Source organism: Rhizoctonia solani, chromosome 16, assembly GCF_016906535.1.
Source record: "Rhizoctonia solani chromosome 16, complete sequence".
NCBI classification, from domain to species: domain Eukaryota; kingdom Fungi; phylum Basidiomycota; class Agaricomycetes; order Cantharellales; family Ceratobasidiaceae; genus Rhizoctonia; species Rhizoctonia solani.
Genome location: NC_057385.1, coordinates 3,555,964 through 3,576,236, shown reverse-complemented (window position 1 = coordinate 3,576,236; position 20,273 = coordinate 3,555,964). Strand labels below are relative to the sequence as shown.

Genomic DNA, 20,273 nt, shown 5'->3' with positions numbered 1-20,273 from the left:
CGCCTGTACGCACCCTATTTCATAGCGCAGGCAAGTTACGGCTGTCAGTGTAGTTTTGTGGCAGTTCGTGTGACGCGGACGAACGAGAACAGAAGCAGACCTGCAGTCCTGCCCGCTCGGCGCTTACCACGCTGGTCCGTGCCTGTCCGCGGGTCCTGTCCGTGACCCCCCTCTTTGCAGTGATTCTGGCGCTTACCCATGTTGGTTGCCAATGGCTTAGTCTTTGTAGTCTCTCCATTTTTTTCGTGCAACAAGGTCTTGCAAATCAATACTCTGATTGATTCCAAACACAAAACTTACTTGGAAGGCTCATGTCTGCTCCAAGTATGGAATCTGAGCATAAATCTTTGACCCGATTCTGACGTCCGTTTTGCTCGACTAGCTGGGTCTAGCAGCACCCCTCACGTTGTTCGCGTCAGTACATCAACAAGAACAGATAGGCAATCCGAGGCCCCTCTTCTTAGAGGTGAAATAACTGGTAACATAGTTCGCGGCATGGACTTTCGACTGTTTATTCGTGAAGTGTGCAAATTTCCCAACAGTCATTATCAGGCAATTGAAGAAGGCCTAGATTGCAATGCCTTTGAATCAGCTGGTCGGTGGGGCTCAATCATGGACAGAATTAAAGACATCCCTCTTGGTAATGAAGCTGCACTTTACGCATCGTTGATTGATCTCTACTACTCGATCAGCACACAAATTGGTCCTCTGTTTGACCTCCAAAGCAAAACCAACCTTGCATTTAGGGATACTTCGCAAAAATACCTACTTGATTCACCTGCTTTTCGTAAGCCAGATATTACTGGTGTGTCTGGAACAATGCCCAATGGAACGCCTAGCTGGAAGGACGTACTGGTTTGTTGGGAGGTGAAGCACAGCAACAAGCGTGGGGCTCAGGACCAACTTGGAGAGCCGCCGAGGAAAAGGGTGAGTATTATAATCCCATGAAACGCAAGTACTCACCCGTAGATCAGTCAAAGCCGTCGCAAAGCACCAGCCCATCCAGGCAATCGAACAGCGAAGTTGCTGGATCGACACCAGGTAGAGACAGTGACGATCCATTGGAACAACTACCGTTGGCACTAGAGAGCACGCGTTGGGAGATGCCTGGCTGCTGGATCAAGTTGAGAAATTGCGGGACCAATGTAAAGAGCTGTTGAGCCTCACTCCGGGACGAAGGCTTGAATGTGAGGTGTGGAGGCAGTAGGGTAGTGGAACGCACAGGCAGGTCATCCTTTTCCCATGATGTCATGTGGTATACTTGACTTTTTTCTACCATACACAAGATTTGACATGATGAACAAACGAGTATATAAAAACTACGTCGACTTGACGAATATCGTCGTACGAGTATCGGATGGGACCCCTGAAGGAAAGAGAAACGCTGTATTGGTAAACTCGCACCTCGATAGCACGTTGCCCAGTCCTGGTAAGTTTTGAGCGGTTCAACTGAAGCCCTCCAAAAGATTTACTAAGTGGTCAATTTGTAGGTGCGGCGGACGATGCTATTTCTGTACGTGTTATGCTGGAGTGCATTCGTGTTCTAACGGAACCCCCTAGTTGGCAACCGGTTCACTCGATCATTTTTTGTGAGTTTGAGTCCTTATCAACATAACTAGTAGGATTAAATATACTCTTGCCCCAGTATTTAATGCCGAAGAATCGTTGCAAGATGGTTCGCACTTGTATGCCACTCAGCATTTCACTGCGCATACGTGCGTATAATTCGCTTATATTATGACAAACCGATTGATCCCATCTGTAGTGTTCGAGCAATCATAAACCTCGAGGCGGCTGGTTCAACCGGGCCTGAATTGCTTTTTCAGGCAACCTCTGAAGAAATGATTGAAGCATACTCGCATGTACTTCGACCTTTTGGGACGGTATTAGCGAACGATGTGTTCAGCTCGGGGTTATCATGTCCGAGTAGGCATCCAGATGAATGAAAAGAAGGACTCTACTAATTTATTCGACAGCACTGACTTCAGGCAATTTCAGGAATATCAGAACCTAACCGGTCTAGATGTGAGTAGTATTGGTTAATCTCTGAGCCATGTGTGCTGATAGGTACCCCAATATGGCAATTGTGGGAAATTCGTACTTGTATCACACTCGAAGAGATACCGTGGAGAACATTGAACCTGGCGTAGCACAGGTAAGCTAAAAGTCTTGGGCTATGGCGAGCGAGAGCTGATGATTGGCTGGTTAACACATGGCTGAGAACACTCTTGCACTCTTGACCTATTTATCATTGTCAGCATCACCCTTACCGACGTTGCAAAGTTACAGCCCTCCAAAGACACCTTATTTCTCCCTCCTCTCTCGATACTTCTTTTCATACTATTTCTCAACAGCCCAGCGACTGTACACTGCGACTTTCCTCTTATCTCTCCCCCTTTTCCGTTTGTCTCGCCTACACGCTCAATCAATAGTGGGAGTACCGGTTTTGCTAATATTTGGCCTGGTTTCGGCGAATGTCTTTGCTGCATTAATGTCATCTATGGGTCAGGGCATGAAATGATTCGCCAACGAACGATTTTGCCTTGTACTTATACCCCGTCAGCGTTGCTGGGTGTCTTGGTCTTCCAGGTATTCCTCAACTCGCGTGCTTCAGGCCAAGACCTAGAACGACTTTCCTATTGCTCCGTCCACCTCTTTTTCAGCGCTGGGGCTTGGGCCGTACAAAGTCTTGGCATTGGAAGTGCTGGGCTACTTTGATTTGTGAGTTTATTCACAGGAGCAGGAATTGCTGTAGAATGGGTCTGGGGAGATGCCAAGGTGCCAGTGGCATCCTATGTGTTGGGAAGCTTTGGCCCACTTGTTCTTGGAACCAAGGTGGCGACTTCATTGACTGATATTTTTGTTCCCTTGGTGAGTACTGCGTGTTGCCGTACCCACACATTTCTGACTATATGGCCAACAAAGACGGGACGTATGGGCTCTGTGAGTGCCCCGAAACCTTGTGGTGTGCTTGTCAATTAACGTCTTGCCCCAGCTTCCTCCTGTCAACAATATTATTGCGTTGCTCACTACCGTTGCCGCCTTCTACGCTTTCCCGCTTGTTCTGCCTCTTTCCCACCGGTTTGGGCGCGTGCATTGAAAATATTTACTCTCTCAGTCGCAGGATGGTCTGTGTTAATGTGCATCATATTCTCACTGCCTCGGATTACCCCATTCGATAGAACGCACCAGAAGCGGTTTTTTGGTATGTACGTTGAAAACGTATGGCTCTTTATATTTATAATTAGGGTTGAGACTGACATTTACTTGGTCAGATTACTTCTGGGGAATATACGCTTCAACTGGGCTCTGCTGACGCGGCACCTGGGTTTGAAGCCCTGGTGAACGAGTTGGCAGCCGAATTTGGGGCTCCCGGAGCAAAGCCGACTTTGAATGTGATGGATGATTGGAATCTGGACTGGTAGGTATTGGTGTTTAATCTGGTCGAGCCCACTTACACGACCACTAGGGATGTGCTGTATCCGTTTTTGCAAGTAAGTACCCCTAATTCGAGTCGTGGAACGCAACTAAGATTTATCTAGTTTGTGACGTCGTACAAGGTGGCGCGCCTTGGCCTCAAGGATACGAGTCCAGCTGGGAAAAGATTTTCACGGTCAAGGCATATAATGATATACTTGATTTCGCGACTAGGACACGCAAACTGACACTGAAAATCTTGCGCCCGTGTCTCATCTGGACAGGTATGTACGCGTTGTTGGGGCTGCATTGTGAGATACTAAATGCGTGGTACAGTGATTGCGTTCGACGCGTTGGTAGTGAACTGGTCCCTAGATTCTCCACCACCGTATGGGGAAGCTCGACACCACATCAAAGAGGCATTGTATTATGGGACGAACGAATGGTTGATCAAGTTGGAGATCAAGGTTCCCGGGCTGGGCGCAGGCCAATTTACACACGAACCGTGAAGATCAATTTTGTGGGGATTGAGGAAAAGGCCATGTGGCCAGGGAAGAAGAATGATCAAGCGGGACCGGCAATGGAGGTGTTTGAGCGAATGGATCAGTGGTTTGAAGAAAAGCGGGGTGGGTGGATGACGTGATGCTGTTGGGGTGTGTGCAGGTATGGCAGTGATCTAAAAAAACCCCAAGGAGTAAACTTCCTTGAGGGCAAGATATATAATGAGTGTAGATAATATAAATGTAGAAATACATATATGATAGAAGGCCAAGTAATGATGACGCAGCCAGAAGATGAGCACGTGCCAGGGCGCGCTTATGGGTTCCTCAGAGCCTGGGCAGTGTTTGTGCGGTGACCAATAATATAACCAACAATCAAGTGGCTTATGTATGTAACGAGTAACAAACAGAAGTAAGATAACAATAATGAAGACAGTTACCTATTTGTTACACCAAGAAGTTAAGTTGGGTGAGCGTTGCCAACTTGATTATGTAAGGGGTTTGCGTATAATAGTGTTAATATAAGAATATTGTACATTCCTTACAATTACAAAGCTATACATTGAGGCGGAAAGCGTAAAGAGACATTTTACTTAAACACAATCAAAGGGGGGTCAGCGCTTGTAATCATTTTACATACAGGTCACTCTATAGGTCATGGGTCCAGGGCTGGCGTACCAGGTACGCCAGATATTGGCCTGTCACTTACAATGGTCACGTGACATGAAAGCCAAGTACGTCAGGGCTGGCGTACCTGGTACGCCATCAAAGATAATTGCCAGTAAATTGCAACGTGTCAAAGTAGAAATATGTTGATTTTGCCTGAAGTGAAAATGTCATATACAGACTCACATGCTTGGTTTTTATCCATGCTTGTAGGTGGCGTACCTGGTACGCCAGTATATTCAAGAGCTCTGGCTGGTATTTTCTTGTTTTTTTATTATTCTGTCAGAACAACTCTGTTTGATATACTTGAAAGTTCTATCATTATCTACTCCTCTGCGGCTATCAACTGATGCTAATTGTGGTGGGATGTTCAATCTTTTAAGCATGAAATTTCCAGCCACAATTATTGAGACCTGTCAAAAGTTGCAAATCTGCACATGCATAAGTGGTATGAATGACAAGCACATAGAATACAAAATACATAGAAGAACATATAATGACATGTGAGCAGTGGTTGACAGCAAAACGCGTACACATTATGTTGCGCTTCAGAGAGGAGACTGGTGTGACAAATGGCAAAGAGCTGTGTTGGCGTGTAGCATACCAGGTACGCTGCACAGGAGGGCAGACCATCTGACAAAAATCAAAGGGCTGTGCCAGGGTGTAGCATACTGAATGCGCTGCTCCTCAAGCAAGATCATGTAGCAGCACAACAACACTGGTCTGGGGACTGGCGTACCTGGTATGCCATGGAAACTTCTGCTCAAACACAAGTGGTTGAATTAACTTCCTAACCCAGTATATCCAACCATCTAAGTCAAGTCTCATGTAAGTTCAGTCACCTGTGTGATGAGGAAAGGGGGAATCTTATGCACTTGTGGCTTATGTAAGTCACCTAGGATGTGTTAGGATGCATCCTAAGTCACCTTAAAACCTGTGAGCAATGCTACAAACAAAAAAACTGTCAAAATTGAATTAGAAGAGGATGTTTTGGGAGATGAACCATCTGAACAGGATTGGGAGAGTGAGGGATTCAAAAGTGAAGAAGATATGGGACCTGTACAGTATGACTATTGAATAAGCATTTGTTTCTAGCATGTCATATGTACATAACAGTAGTAACATTCTATTCCCTTACATGATAGCCTGGAATCTACATTGTACTGTGGCATGGTGGACATTGTGCATCTATACCTTGGTAGCCAATTAATGCCATGTCAAACCTTCTATAGGTCTGTCAAACTCTTATAGCCCTGACAGAATGTACACATAGTATCAGCCACCCTTGAGAAGGCATGCACAACTGCCAAACACCTCATAATCAACGCAATATAGATAATAACTACATGGTGTTGCAAGGTGTTATCCAATTTCCTGATGCTATTGATCTGGAACTCTACTAAAACTAGAGCATCAGCTCTATGGTTGGATTTACAAGAAGGAGCACAATGGACTTTGCTTGAATGGTTATCTTACTTGTAAAAAGGCCTGTCAACTTGCAGGAGAGCTGGATACTGAACAGTCAATTTTACACAGCTACACCATGGTCATAGTACATTAAGTTTTTAACCTGCTTGATCCCCACATAGACCACGCTCATTCCACATTCTTGTCTTCCACCTTGCTGTTATAGATAGGGAAAATAAGCAGCAATTAAATGTACTCTAAAAGGAAAGTAAGATACTAAAAGAGGGAGAAAGATAAAAATGGTAGCTGGTTAACTATAAAAGGTAATAATCTTATCAAGATAAATAATAGAAGAAGTCTAAAGCTAAGGGAGTAAGAGTATATTAAAGTTACTAATTAACTTGCTAAGGGAACAAGGTACTTATCATCAGGGTGACCTCTACCAATAACTAGTAATAGGAGTATTACTAAGTAGTAGGCAATGCAAGGTACAAGTAGACTAGTGTATAACCTAAATATTAGTCTCTGGAGCTCATTGTAATTTTATTGAGATCTATGCTAATTTATTTCCCTGTCTCCAATGGCTGACAAGGGGGTAAGGATGTTTTAGAAGCACCAAATACTAAGTATACTGCCAGGAAGTTTTAGCAGGGTTGCAACCAAGCTATTTCTAGGTTCCTGTTAAGAGTTGTGTAAGTACAGGAGTAAGAATGAATTACTATATACAAAATGTATATGGGAATAACCAAGAACTAGTATTAAGAATCAGAATATATGCACAGAATATATGCACAATATAGGCTAGGTTATCAGGAATAACAACTCCTAACAAATAGTCTAACAACTATCAAGTGCAGGTGGTTGGTTATGTATAGTACCTTAGACTAATGTTACTTAAGCCTAAGTGACTAAGGGTATGTATACTTAAGGTCTCTGGGATAGTACATTAAGTAAGAGGGTTACCTGACTAATGTACAGGATTTATAGGATTTGCCTAATAAGTATAGGACTTATATATGCTTAAGTAAGACTTAAGACTTATGGGGCTTACCTAAAATAGATCTAGGATTTATGAGATATTGTAGATAAAGCTATCTACAATATAGGGGGTATGGTGGATTGAAACACTATCACTCAATCACAACAATCCTTACAGTATTGTTGCACTATACTCAATGTTGAACTCAACAACTGTGACAGTCAAGGGGCACAGGGTTGCAGTAAGTACACTAATAGGTGACCCTGTGTCTGTTGGGACTGGCCTATGGTCTTAATGTGCCGAATAACCTCCTATGCTATTTACAGTGAGTCAATCACTAAAGTACATGTGCAGATAAGCTGTTAAAGGCTTGTGTGTATAAGTCAATATATAAGAGTAAAGTAGGATAAAAGTAGGATGCATTAGAAGCGTCTTCACAGGGTCCTTGCATACCCTGAGAAGGCACACAAACAAGTATATACATGATTGATACCAAGAGGGGTACAGGAGGTACATGTGGCAACTGAAACACTTGAGGGAGCCAATACTTTGGTACATAGTAAACAAACAACAAATCCTAATATTTGCCCCAAGGCAATGTTTGCCCCAAGGCAGTATTTACCTGTGTGGGTCCTTAGATGTCCCAAGGCTAAGTGTTTCATCCTTGGAGTAAACAGTCCCAAAGGTAGGATACTGCTGCATTGGGTACTTACAGTAAATGGGGCATAACTCTGCCAAATGTTATCCGTTTTGGGAGTTGACCCAGCGTTCTGGAGCGCACAAACAGGCGCACCTAAGCGCAAGCAATTCGGCAGTGTGGGATGCCCGGGTGATGGAGAAAAGGCACATTTAGTGCGTTGGCGCTTAAGGGCTGATTAAGCGCTGGAGCACTTGCCTATGCAACAGGGGGGACCCTGAATATTTCTGTGTGTAACCACAAGATAGAATCTTGAATAATAAATACTACAAACAAGAGAAATATACTTGTTACTGTTTATACTCATCTGAATTTATATATATTTAAATGAGTGAGAAAACAGCATATATGCAAAAGGCATTGCATATTGAGGGTATTCCTGAGGTTTATAGGTTTTGTAAAGGTCACTATTGGGTAGAGGGACCTTGAAAACCTCAGTTTGCATCTTTATCTCATTTGTTTACTGTAAGATTACTAGTGTAATTAATAAAATAAGTACAGATTAATGAAGAAATGTCATATCCATAACAGTTCCCTGTATAGTTTGGGACTGTCCTAGAGGCTGCATGCACCAAACTTTGGAACTTTGAGGCTGCTTTAATATGTATGATACTTAGAGAAATCAATAGAAGATGTCTTCAGAGTCACACTAGGCTGAGAGAGGATGTAAAACTGAGATGCATTCAAAAAGGCCAGTTCAAGGGGCTACTTATACCCTTAGAGGCCTGTGATTACTATACAGTAGAGTAAGGTACATGACAAGATGAATGGAGCTGAGATGTTAAGTGAGAGCCTGTCTCATAAAGCCATGCCTTATAAGAGTTAGCCTCCAGTTCTAAAAATATCCTTCCCCCCATAAAGACACTTTAGGGAAAGGCTGAAACAAGCTGTGCTCTTAGTGAGGCCCATACCTTCCTCTTAGCTACTCAGGTTAGTAGCTTGTGGAAAGCAGAGTGCTTACTTAAGAACAGCCCTTCAGCCAAACCTAAGTTATTAAGTCTTTCCTCCAAAGGACTGTTTCTGCCTTAATACTTCAAGTATTTACATGATTAAAAATAGTAGAAAATATGGGAGAAATCAAGGAGTCTTTCTATGTGCTTTACAAATAACTGTCTACACCATCTCAAAACTAAATTGTGTTTGCTTATTTTCTTCTTCTTTACTTTGCAGTCCTTTACTATTATTTCCTATTCCATAACAGGACTACATAAGGAGGTGAGGCATACAACTCTTTCTTGCCTGCTCCCATTATATAGGATTGCTAATTAACCTCCTGGAGCCGCTATGAAAGAGACCCAAGAGCCATCCAAAATAATTAGAATAGTGACCCAGCTACTTTACACATGTGCATATGTCCAAACTGTCATGACCTGTGCCTTTGCTGGCATGTCTCCTGACCAAGCCACCTACTAATAGGATATTCCACAGTCTTTAGAAGGCTGCATTTGCTCACATATATGCAGTCAGAACTGTCATTACTCTAAGCACTCATGACTTAGAGACTGACAGTCCACCAGGGTCACATGACCTCCCCCCCTACAGTCCTTTATCAAATACTATACTAAACTACTATGGATCTGAGGTGGGGGGGGATGACATAATCTCTTCTATAATAATATATTATTCAGACCTTGCCCAAGGGCCTTAACATTGGCCTGCAGCTAGGGGGGCAGGGGGAGTGCAACATCCCCCAGCAACATATATTATTCATATATCACTGTGCATCACATATACTATATATATCTTTGACAATGGATATATATGGTCACAACCCTTGCAGATATGGGTTATGACACAAACTAGGGGGGATATGCCTTGAAACACTGTATAAGGTTAAAATACTGAAAATAAAAATGTGTATTTAAGTACAAATTGAACTGAAATCAAGGCCAATATATGCTAATTTAAATATCAATTCTCCATTGGTCTGATTTGTACAGAGGAAAGCATACCAACATTGTAGTTCTCAGGCCAAATTATACTAGAAAAAGATGTCTATTACTGATATACTGATTTTCAAGATCTTATCACACCATAGTGAAATAGATAATTTAGACATATGTACCCCTTATTGACAATAGTAACTAGTGGAAACTAGGGTAATTTTATCTACTCTATCCAGATATGGGAGTGAAAGTTACTACATTTAAAAACTGGCTGTGCTATAGGACATTTTATACCTTACTTCCTTATTGTGCTTGCAAATATACATGTCAATCTATGCAAACTAGGCTTACTATCATTTCTAAAAATTGTGGTATATTTTGTACCATATATTTATATGTAGGAGCAGTGCTTACAGAGCATAGGACAAGTACTAGGAATAAGCATGGAAGTGCCAGCATTTAGTAATTACAAATAAGCACCAAAGGTTGGCAGGGTGCACCAATGCCAATATCTTGGTGGTAAATAGGTATATTAGCATGGGGACAATTACCACTATGTTGGCTATGCTGGCATCTCACCTCCTGAAAGCAGTTGTCTGATTCTGAGCCAAACTGATGGAGCAACTAATGATTTAAGTTTCTGGTGCTTTCTATGAGTTCCTAACATGCCCAAAGGCAATTCTTAGCATTCAGACTAATGGATTTTAGTCATAAATGTACTAGAACATTCTATAAATAACTCTAGGCCTCTCTCACTGGGACTTATTGTCCTTAAATGGTCTTGGCAAGGTTCCTATGTATCAAATAGTTCAGAGGGTACCTCTCATGTAACTTCCCTTTTTGTACATCATGTATATAGTTATTTGTGCTCCCTTTGGGGTATATAAAGCCCCTGAGGGAGACTCTTGAATGCATCCCATCTTTCACCCACTTTCATCAACTTTTATCCCTCTTGTAAACTTAAAGACCATTAGATCTTCTCTCTCTTAGTTCAGAGTGCTTTATTTTACTTTCTTAGCCTCTTTAGCTCACTTAGCTTAGCCTGTAGAGTATTGTGGCACATATGGCTTTCAGTAAGGTCCTAACAGACACTGGGTGGCTTGGAAAGGCTTTAGTGTAACCCTGCACCACTTGAGTAATTCAGTGGGGAGAGTTTAAGGCATTGAAAGCAGCATATCCACTCTAGTTAAGCGCAATATTGGTCAAACAAATTGCTGATAAATTCAGATAGATAACAGTAAGTGACTGAGACTCATTATTATATTTCATGCTATAGGTATTGGTACCACCAACCACCTGCATCTGCAAGTATTTGCTAGATTACTTGTTACTTGTTGAGTGTAGGGCTCACCCTGATTAATAATATTGTCTACCTTTATATAGCTGACTTCTTACCATTTATATCCATATATACTTAATCTACCCATTGCTTTACTATATTCTGTATATCATTAGATAGTCCAAATGCCCTATTCTTTAACAGTCATCATGCTATCATTTTACATGGTGTGGTGAGTGATTGGTACATTGTATGCAACTCTGTGTGGGAGGGGTGGCAAGTGGTCATTTGAGTCCTACTTTATAATGGGTGGTATGATAGCATACAATGCATGCAGCTCTGTATGGGTGGGATGGTAGGTGGTCATGTGACTCACCCTTACTTTGAGGCAAGTGATATAGTTGCATACAATGTATGCAGCTTTGTTTGAGAGGGATGATACCTGTAAGTTGATACTCTCTAGCTTATTGGTACATGGTATATTCTGTTACATTCTTTGATCATGTTATTATGCTTTTATGTTCTTATTGCTGTTACATGGTGTGGTGGGAATGGTTGTGTAAATGATGTTTTATTGTTATTGTTATTGTTATTGTTGTTGTTGTTCTTGTTGTTTTATACAACTTTGGGTTGGCAGGGTGTATATAGTCATGTGACTTACCATAGTTCTACAGAGGGTGGTATGATAGTGTACATTGTACGCAACTATGAGTAAGAGGGGTAGTAAGTGATTATGCAACTCACTCTAACCTAGAGGTGATTGGTATAGTTGCATGCACTGTACACAGTATTGAGTGAGGAGTGAAGCTTATAGTATGTTCACCCTGACTATGGAATATGTGCTAAATTATTTTAAGATTTTATTATGTTGTTACATTATCATGTTTATGTGGCGTGGTAGGTGTGGTAGTGTACATTGTGTGCAACTCTGCCTGAGTAGAGTGGTGGGTGGTCATGTGACTCACCCTAATGTAACTGTGGGTGGTATGGTTGTGTACCAAGTACGCAACTCTGCATGAGTAGAGTGGTGGATGGTCATGTGACTCACCCTAACATGACTGTGGGTGGTATGGTTGCATACCAAGTATGCTCTGCATGAGTAGAGTGGTGGGTGGTCATGTGACTCACCCTAATGTAACTGTGGGTGGTATGGTTGCGTACTTGGTACGCAACTCTGCATGAGTAGAGTGGTGGATGGTCATGTGACTCACCCTACATGACTATGGGTGGTATGTTGCGTACTTGGTACGCAACTCTGCATGAGTAGAGTGGTGGGTGGTCATGTGACTCACCCTACATGACTATGGGTGGTATGGTTGCGTACTTGGTACGCAACTCTGCATGAGTAGAGTGGTGGGTGGTCATGTGATCACCCTAATATACTGTGGGTGGTATGGTTGCGTACTTGGTACGCAACTCTGCATGAGTAGAGTGGTGGGTGGTCATGTGACTCACCCTAATGTAACTGTGGGTGGTATGGTTGCGTACCAAGTACGCAACTCTGCATGAGTAGAGTGTGGATGGTCATGTGACTCACCCTGACATGACTATGGGTGGTATGGTTGCGTACTTGGTACGCAACTCTGCATGAGTAGAGTGGTGGGTGGTCATGTGACTCACCCTAATGTAACTGTGGGTGGTATAGTTGCGTACCAAGTACGCAACTCTGCATGAGTAGAGCGGTGGATGGTCATGTGACTCACCTAACATGACTATGGGTGGTATGGTTGCGTACTTGGTACGCAACTCTGCATGAGTAGAGTGGTGGGTGGTCATGTGATTCACCCTAATATAACTGTGGGTGGTATGGTTGCGTACTTGTACGCAACTCTGCATGAGTAGAGTGGTGGTGGTCATGTGACTCACCCTAACATGACTGTGGGTGGTATGGTTGCGTACCAAGTACGCAACTCTGCATTAGTAGAGTGGTGGGTGGTCATGTGACTCACCCTAACATGACTGTGGGTGGTATAGTTGCGTACTTGGTACGCAACTCTGCATGAGTAGAGTGGTGGGTGGTCATGTGACTCACCCTAATGTAACTGTGGGTGGTATAGTTGCATACCAAGTACGCAACTCTGCATGAGTAGAGTGGTAGGTGGTCACGTGATTCACCCTAACATATTGCATGCAGTATAGTTCCATACCAAGTATGCAACTATGCATGAGTGGAGTGGTGGGTGGTCATGTGATTCACCCTAACATTGGCCATGGTGCTATGCTTCTGCATGTTGTACGCAATTCTGTGTGGCATGGGTGGTCAGTTGTCACATGACTCACCCTAACTTGGGATGGTGGTATTGCTGTGTGTAAAGTACGCAACTTTTTGTAGAAGGGCTGATGCTTCCCCTATAATCCACCCTCACACCATATGTGGGTTGTGTCCACCTGGTTCCCACCCTGTGCCATATCACAGTTCACCCTGCAGTGTAGCTTGGGTCACCCTGCAGTGTAGCTTGGGTCACCCTGCAGTGTAGCTTGGGTCACCCTGCAGTGTAGCTTGGGTCACCCTGCAGTGTAGCTTGGTTCACCCTACACCAACCTACTACTTTGTAATAACTAATTTTCAGCAACTAATTTTCTCAGCATATTGTAGGATATCACTGAAGAGAGCCAAATTTTCTGCATTCTATGAGCTACTAAACACTTGGTTGTGATGAGATTTCACAAACGTCCCTCACCATAGGACCCTGAGGACCGGTCGGCGACTGGTCCCCTCTGGTGTCAAGCAGACCATCAACTTTGTCTTGCGTGTATCTCACTCAATACTGAGCCAATCTACGCCGTTCTAGTACTGAGGTACTCTGTGAAATTATGCGCATCTTTTGAGCACATACAGACCTTATTGTGATGACATTTGGGAGGGTCAATTTTCTGAGGGAGGACCGGTCGGCAACCGGTCCCCTCTGGCGCCAAAGCTCTACATGTATATTGTTTCCATTATATCTCCACAAATACTAAGCCAAATAACATCGTTCTGGTGTCAAAATGATTGTATGAGCTAGCTCTACCTTGTGAGACAATAAAAAAAGTTTCTGAATTGCATCCGCAAATGTATTTTGCTGTTTTCTCAACGAGTTCTTGACCAATTTCAAATGTCTTTCCATTTTTGGAAAGTGCGTCATGGTCCGCATTTTTCACGATTTTTGTTGAATTTCCAATTGACCGGTTGGCAACCGGTCCTCAAGGCTGCAGTGATAAAAGTAGTTAAAAATTGATTATTTCTGACCTCAATAGAATTGCCCCAAACTTTGACAGTAGGTGCGCATAGCACAGGAGACCATAATGACAAAGTCTCACGCAATTTGAATCACAGACAAAAGCAGGAATCCCATTATTCTCTGAAATTCAAGGGATTTTTCATACTATAACCCAATAGCAAGGACTCAGGCAAGAAGGTAGTCAGGTAGGGAGCCAGGGAGGGGATCAAGATGAGGACAACCAATCAGACACATCTGAGGACTGGAATAGTGACTGAGATAACAACAGATAGACCTGAATTTATCTGCACATGTGTGCCGCTTTGCTGATTGTGATCCATTGGCACTAATAGAAATGTGAAGGATCAAAAATGAATTACATGCATCACACAAACATGATATGTCTGAGGAGGTTACCAACATTTCAGGCACTTGTCATATGGGAGGGTACAATTACAACCTCTCCTACACAACCTGTCAAAACATGCAGTCTATTGCAAGACTTTTACCTGAGTGATGGTGCAAACATATAGTTACCAGTTTGCATATTTGATCTGAAGCTCTTTATAGTGCAAGTACCATACTTCTGAGTATCACACCCAGGTAATGTTCTTAGGTACAATTCAAAAGCATTCAGTATTCAGGTATGCTCAACTTGATATTGCAGTATCCCCAGACATGGGTTGTTGATTGCTACAAGAGAAATCATAATTGCACAATCTAAAGGTAATCCTTTATGTGCCTGTTGGATGCAAAATAAATGACAATCCCAGTCATAACAGATGATCAGACAGTGATATGTGTCAAATGCAAGAAACATGAACTACTTGCAGCTTTCTGGATTGTAAAACCAGTAATGCATCTCTGGAGTGATGAAGAAGTGCATGGCAGAATAAGGTTGACCTCTCCCACTTCTATCCATTTTTTTGCCCAACCTTTCTGGGGATATATGATATACCAGCAATGAGCAAAATGGCAGCTGAAGTCAGAAAACCTACCTGGCTGCATGTTTTTACAAGTGACACCCATTACCACCAAGTGATCAAGCTGGATGCCTGTGATTTGTAGCCATAAGTATAATAAAGGAAGTATTGCAACTAATATTTGACAAAAACCACCAAACTAAGGTATGTGAACTTTATGACATGGACCCATTGTCATAAACAGAGGAAAATAGAACTAGCCAGGATTGAACCAGCTTGACCACTAAGCCATAGAGCCCTATTATTCCTCTGCTGACAACCCATGATTACATCTGCTACCCCCCAAATTTGGGCTTGGGCCAGCATGCAACCACTTGTACTGGTCATGTGACCATGTCCAGGACACCCATGACTGCCCAGCAGGCAGTGAACTTGGTCTCAGGTTGCTATCACCAATCTTTTTGAGAGTTTGCTAGTAGATTTAGTACCTGATATATAGGTCTATACACAAAGAATGAGGATATAAGATAAAGAAACCAGGGAGATAGTCTAGTTTAACATTATGGACCCTGAGACTGTCCAGTGGACAGTAAACTTGGCCCAAGGGTGACCACCACCAATCTTCCTGAGAGTTTTCCAGTAGATGATCACTAAACACAAAGGCCTAGATACAGAAAATGAGCACATAAAATGCAGAAACCAGGGAGATTGTCCAGGTTCAACATAATGGACCCTGAGCCTGTCCAGCAGACAGTAAACTTGGCCCAAGGTGACCATTGCCAATCTTCCTGAGAGTTTGCCAGTAGGTCATCACTTGGTACATGGGTCTATATACAAATTATGAGAATCTAAAATGCAGAAACCAGGGAGATCATCCAGGTTCAACATAATGGACCCTGAGACTGTCTGGCAGACAGCAAACTTGGTCTCAGGTTGCCATCACCAATTGGGCTATAAATTTGTGGGCACATGCATATGTGCTATATATACATAAGCTCCAAGTATGACAGCAAACAGATCAGTGGGTGCAGTAGAAACACAATATTTCCAAAAGGTTTCCAAGACTTTTCCCTCTACAACCATCAATATGGGTCAGAATCAGACAATTCCTTTTGAGAAGCAAGATGCTGGTGCCTCTGACCTATTGGTATTTGTCTACATGATAACATGCCTATTTCCCACCAAGATATTGGCATTGGCATGCCCTGCCAACCTTTGGCACTTATGTGCAATTACTAAGTGCTGGTGCTTCCATGCTTACTTGCACTTGTTCTATGCTCTGTAAGTACTGTTCCTGCATATAAATGTATGGTACTAAAAAACTATAAATAATAGAAATAATAGTATGATCACTTTGCATGATCAAATGTGTATATATGCAAGTGCATGAGGAAATAAAGTATAAAATGTCTTGTAGCACTGCCAGTTTCCAAATATAGTAATGTGCATGCCCATACTTGGATAGAGCAAGTATGATTACTCTAGATTGCACTATTTACTATTGGCAATTATGGGTGCATATGTCTAAATTATCCATTCCATAACATCACAGTCCTGCACAAGCTGCTGCAACACAGCTCCCTTTCACTCTTCTGTCAACTCCCTTGCTTGCAGGTCTTAACTCTGACAACAGGGATTGGGGAACATGACAATCCTCCAGAAAATATGCTGTAGTAAACAGACCAACCTTTAGCTTGGCTCAAATTTCTGGCACTACAACAGCTTTCTCTTGGTGCCCCTCCTGAATACATCAAGGGCTTACCTACATTGGCCAACAAGTTACAAGAACTCACTATTTCTAGCCCAGATACATTTTTTATTGGTAGTGATCCAGAGCAGTACTCTAGTGACAACAAAGAAGCATACTGTGCAGCACTAGAGAATATTCTCAAAATTGGCCTGAACACAATGCATTTGAACCTCCCACTTGGATACTGGTTGCATGCCTTTGTTGAGCACCTTGCCATGTTCAATGAATTGGTAACAATGGAACTGGCCAACTGTTGTCTGAACCTGGAGTTGATGGACCATGCAAGAGGAAGGGTGGAGAGATGTACATGGGTTTATGGCAGTGGTATTTGCATGTGATGCAATGTAGGGGGTGTGCAGTGTTAGTTCATTGTTCTTGATTATATGTGCTGCCCCTCATGTGGCAATTCTTTTTCTTCTTCTTTTTTTAATAAATGCCCACATACATAGAAAGCATGAGAGCTACATGTCAATTAAGGCAAACTGCTTGTAGAAGCCAAACCACAGAAATCTACAAGGAAAAACACAGAGAGGGAATCATGTAGACAATACACACAAAGCACACAGAGACATGTAGCATGGGCAGAAAGAAGGAGCTGGCAAACCAACATACAGGTGGCTTAAAGGCTAACTTGAGTAAAGGACATAAGTGTGGGGATGGGGCAGCCATGGTGGCAAATCTAGTCATAATTTGTGAAAGTAAATTTAGTGCATTTTGTTGAAGTGGGCAACTTCTGAAAAATGCACTAAATTTACTTCATTTCTCATTTTCTCCTCTCACACACTATATCTATCTTTGAAACTGCATTATATGGGGCAATAGAACCCCCTCTTTCCATTTATGGAAGTTGAGACTTCCAAAAATGGAAGGTGCATGTTGTGTTTGGCCATTAGTACACCAATTTGATTGATGTTTTCAAATTGCCATGATATGTATATGGATCGACGCAGAATCACGTGGTTCACTAGTAGAATCTCACTTTCAGGGTCCCTTAGCTAATAGGTCCCTGCACATGACTGCAATTTTATGTGAAATATTGAAGAGATGAATTTTAACAAATGATTTCAAATTGCCTTGATTGGTATATGAATGAATGCGGAATCACGTGGTTTACTGGTGAAATTTCATTTTCAGGGCAGGTTATCTAATAGGTTTGGGCGGAAAAATGCGATTTGATTTAAGGTTCTGCTCAACCCCCCCTTGAGCCAGACCCCTATAGTAGGCCAGCATGCAACCACTTGTACTGACTTGTACTGGTCTGTTTGGACCATGTCCAGGACAATGTGCCAATCCATGAAGCTTGCCTACAAAAAGCTTGTACTCTGTCAATGTTGGACTTTCAATCATTTTTCCAAGCAGGGTGGTTCTGGATTGCTTTCTGTACCTTTTTCTTTTTCTTATTTTCCTTGCACAAAGGTTGTTCAAAGATCCAGAAACAAGTCCTCCCCTTGATTCTTGACCTTAAGGAGCCCTGTGTCAAAAAGACCACCCTCATGCACCACCATCATTGGTTTGTTAACTGCATCATTCCAGCTGCATCTTGTAGTACTTCATGTGTTTGGCGCACTTCAATACAAAAAGGTCCTGTTGGTGTTTCAGTGTGAACACCACTTTTGTTGTTTTTTAGTGGGAGTGGGGAGTATTAATACTTACCTTCAGGTGTGCAATCAACCCTGCTAGCCAGGTCACTGCAAAATCAGAGCCTAGTGGCATCTCAGTGCATGCTTTGGCCAGCTGGTACATTGAAGTTTGGAGGTCCATCTGCTGTCCTTCTGTGTCTTCTATCAGCTTCCCCATTTCCCTAGCAACAAAAGGTGTATTGGCTATGGCATCCACAGTGTCCTTGGGCATGTGCTCCCTGCTTTCTATCTCCTGGCAGCCTAGTAAACTATATAGATTTGGCACAGTATGCCCCCCAATTGTCAGTTTTGTGAAGTAATGACCAGGGTTTGCTTTACAGAGAAATAATGAGAACAAATTTTTGCCTTCATGGGCAGGAACCATTGCAGTGGTCTGCTCCTGTGCATCTTTGTGTTCTTTGAGATACCTTGCAAATTAAACCTTGCCTTGCATCAGTAGAGAAGCATTGTTGCCAGCACCTATTGTTTGCATCTTAATGAGCTTTGGGTGTATTGCTAGAGAGGGGCTGCTTGTCTTCAATGTAGATCTGGTTGGTCCTCCACCCAAGGTCAGCTTCTTGGTGGCAGGAGCTCCAATCTCATCCACTAGCATGTTGTTGTTGCTGCTGTCCACACTTTGCACTTTTCACACTGCCTTTTATGCAGTGTCCCTTTGACTTCCCTGGGTCCTCTACCTCTGAGCTCCTGGTACCTTGGTGTTAAAGAGTAGGGTATTGGGACTATGTAATTAAGTACAGAAGATACTAAAGTAGTTAATAGATTAAATATCTATTGATATAAAAGGCAATAGACTAGCTATATAAAGGTAAATCAGGTTGGTAATCAGGGTGAACACTACACTTAACAAATAATCAAGCAATTACTGCAGTTGCAGGTGGTTGGTTGTGCTTATACCTACAGTATAGAAGTTAGTACTAAGTCTTTAGTTACTTACTGTAATTTATCTAGATTTGTTAGTAATTTATTTGGCTGAGATTGCACTTAATTAAAGTGTATATGCTGCTTTAACAACCTTAAACTCTCCCAACTGACTTACTCAAGAGATTCAAGGTTGCCCTAGAGCCTTTCCTTGCTACCTAATGCCTGTTGGAACCTTGCTAGAGGCTATATGCACCAAGATATCTTGCAGGTTAACTTCAGTGAGCTCAAGAGGCTAAGAAAGCAAAATAAGATATTCCAAACTAAGTAAAGAAGATCTCTCAGATCTTCAGGTTCACACAAAAGGTAAAAATGGGATGGAAATGGGGATGCATTCAAAGGGTCTCCCTCAGGGGCTTTATATGCCCCATAGGGATAACAAACAACTATATACATGATGTAAAAAGGGGAAGTTACATGAGAGGTACAGTCTGAGCTATTTGATACATAAAGACCAATTAATCCTAATAAGTCATTAGTGTGAATGCTTAGAATAGCCATAGCAGGACCTAGACCACAACTCCCAGTTACTGAGTGTCCTGGACATGGTCACATGACCAGTACAAGTGGTTGCATGCTGGCCCAAGCCCAAATTTGGGGGGTAGCAGGTGTAATCATGGGTTGTCAGCAGAGGAATAACAACACTCTATGGCTTAGTGGTCAAGCTGGTTCAATTCCAGCTAATTCTATATTCCTCTGTTTATGACTGCACTGGTTAATTGCCAGAGCACTTGCCTATGCAACAGGGGGGACCTTGACTATTTCTGTGTGTAGCCACAAGATAGAATCTTGTATAATAGATACTACAAACAAGGAAAATATTGGTACTTACTTCTTATCTACTCAGCTGAATTTATTTATATATAAAAGGATAAAACAGCATATATGCAGAGGATATTGCATATTGAGGGTATTCCTGATGCCTGTATGTTTTGCAAAGGTTTTAATTGGACAGAGGGACCTTGAAATCCTTATTTTGCATCTTTATTGCATTCTATTTGCTGTAATGTT

The 20,273-nt window shown here is 42.4% G+C and overlaps 2 protein-coding genes across 2 annotated transcripts; one reads left to right on the top strand and one right to left on the bottom strand.

Annotated features, from left to right (window-relative positions):
- Positions 1–495: 495 nt before the first annotated feature.
- Positions 496–5,660, top strand: RhiXN_02403 (Peptidase family M28 protein; the record flags this gene model as incomplete). The annotated part of the gene is made up of 17 exons (XM_043322222.1): positions 496–927; positions 975–1,123; positions 1,287–1,429; positions 1,491–1,589; positions 1,646–1,715; positions 1,766–1,926; positions 2,738–2,871; positions 2,926–2,943; positions 2,996–3,081; positions 3,125–3,128; positions 3,183–3,209; positions 3,276–3,421; positions 3,470–3,494; positions 3,543–3,560; positions 3,652–3,701; positions 3,754–4,043; positions 5,563–5,660. The coding sequence occupies 17 exons, from the start codon at positions 496–498 to the stop codon at positions 5,658–5,660; spliced, it is 1,950 nt and encodes a 649-aa protein (XP_043188045.1).
- Positions 5,661–15,503: 9,843 nt separating this feature from the next.
- Positions 15,504–18,555, bottom strand: RhiXN_02402 (uncharacterized protein; the record flags this gene model as incomplete). Its single annotated transcript, XM_043322221.1, has 3 exons — positions 15,504–15,604; positions 15,655–15,781; positions 18,358–18,555. 3 exons carry the CDS (start codon positions 18,553–18,555, stop codon positions 15,504–15,506), a joined length of 426 nt encoding a protein of 141 aa, XP_043188044.1.
- Between the last annotated feature and the right edge of the window lie 1,718 nt (positions 18,556–20,273).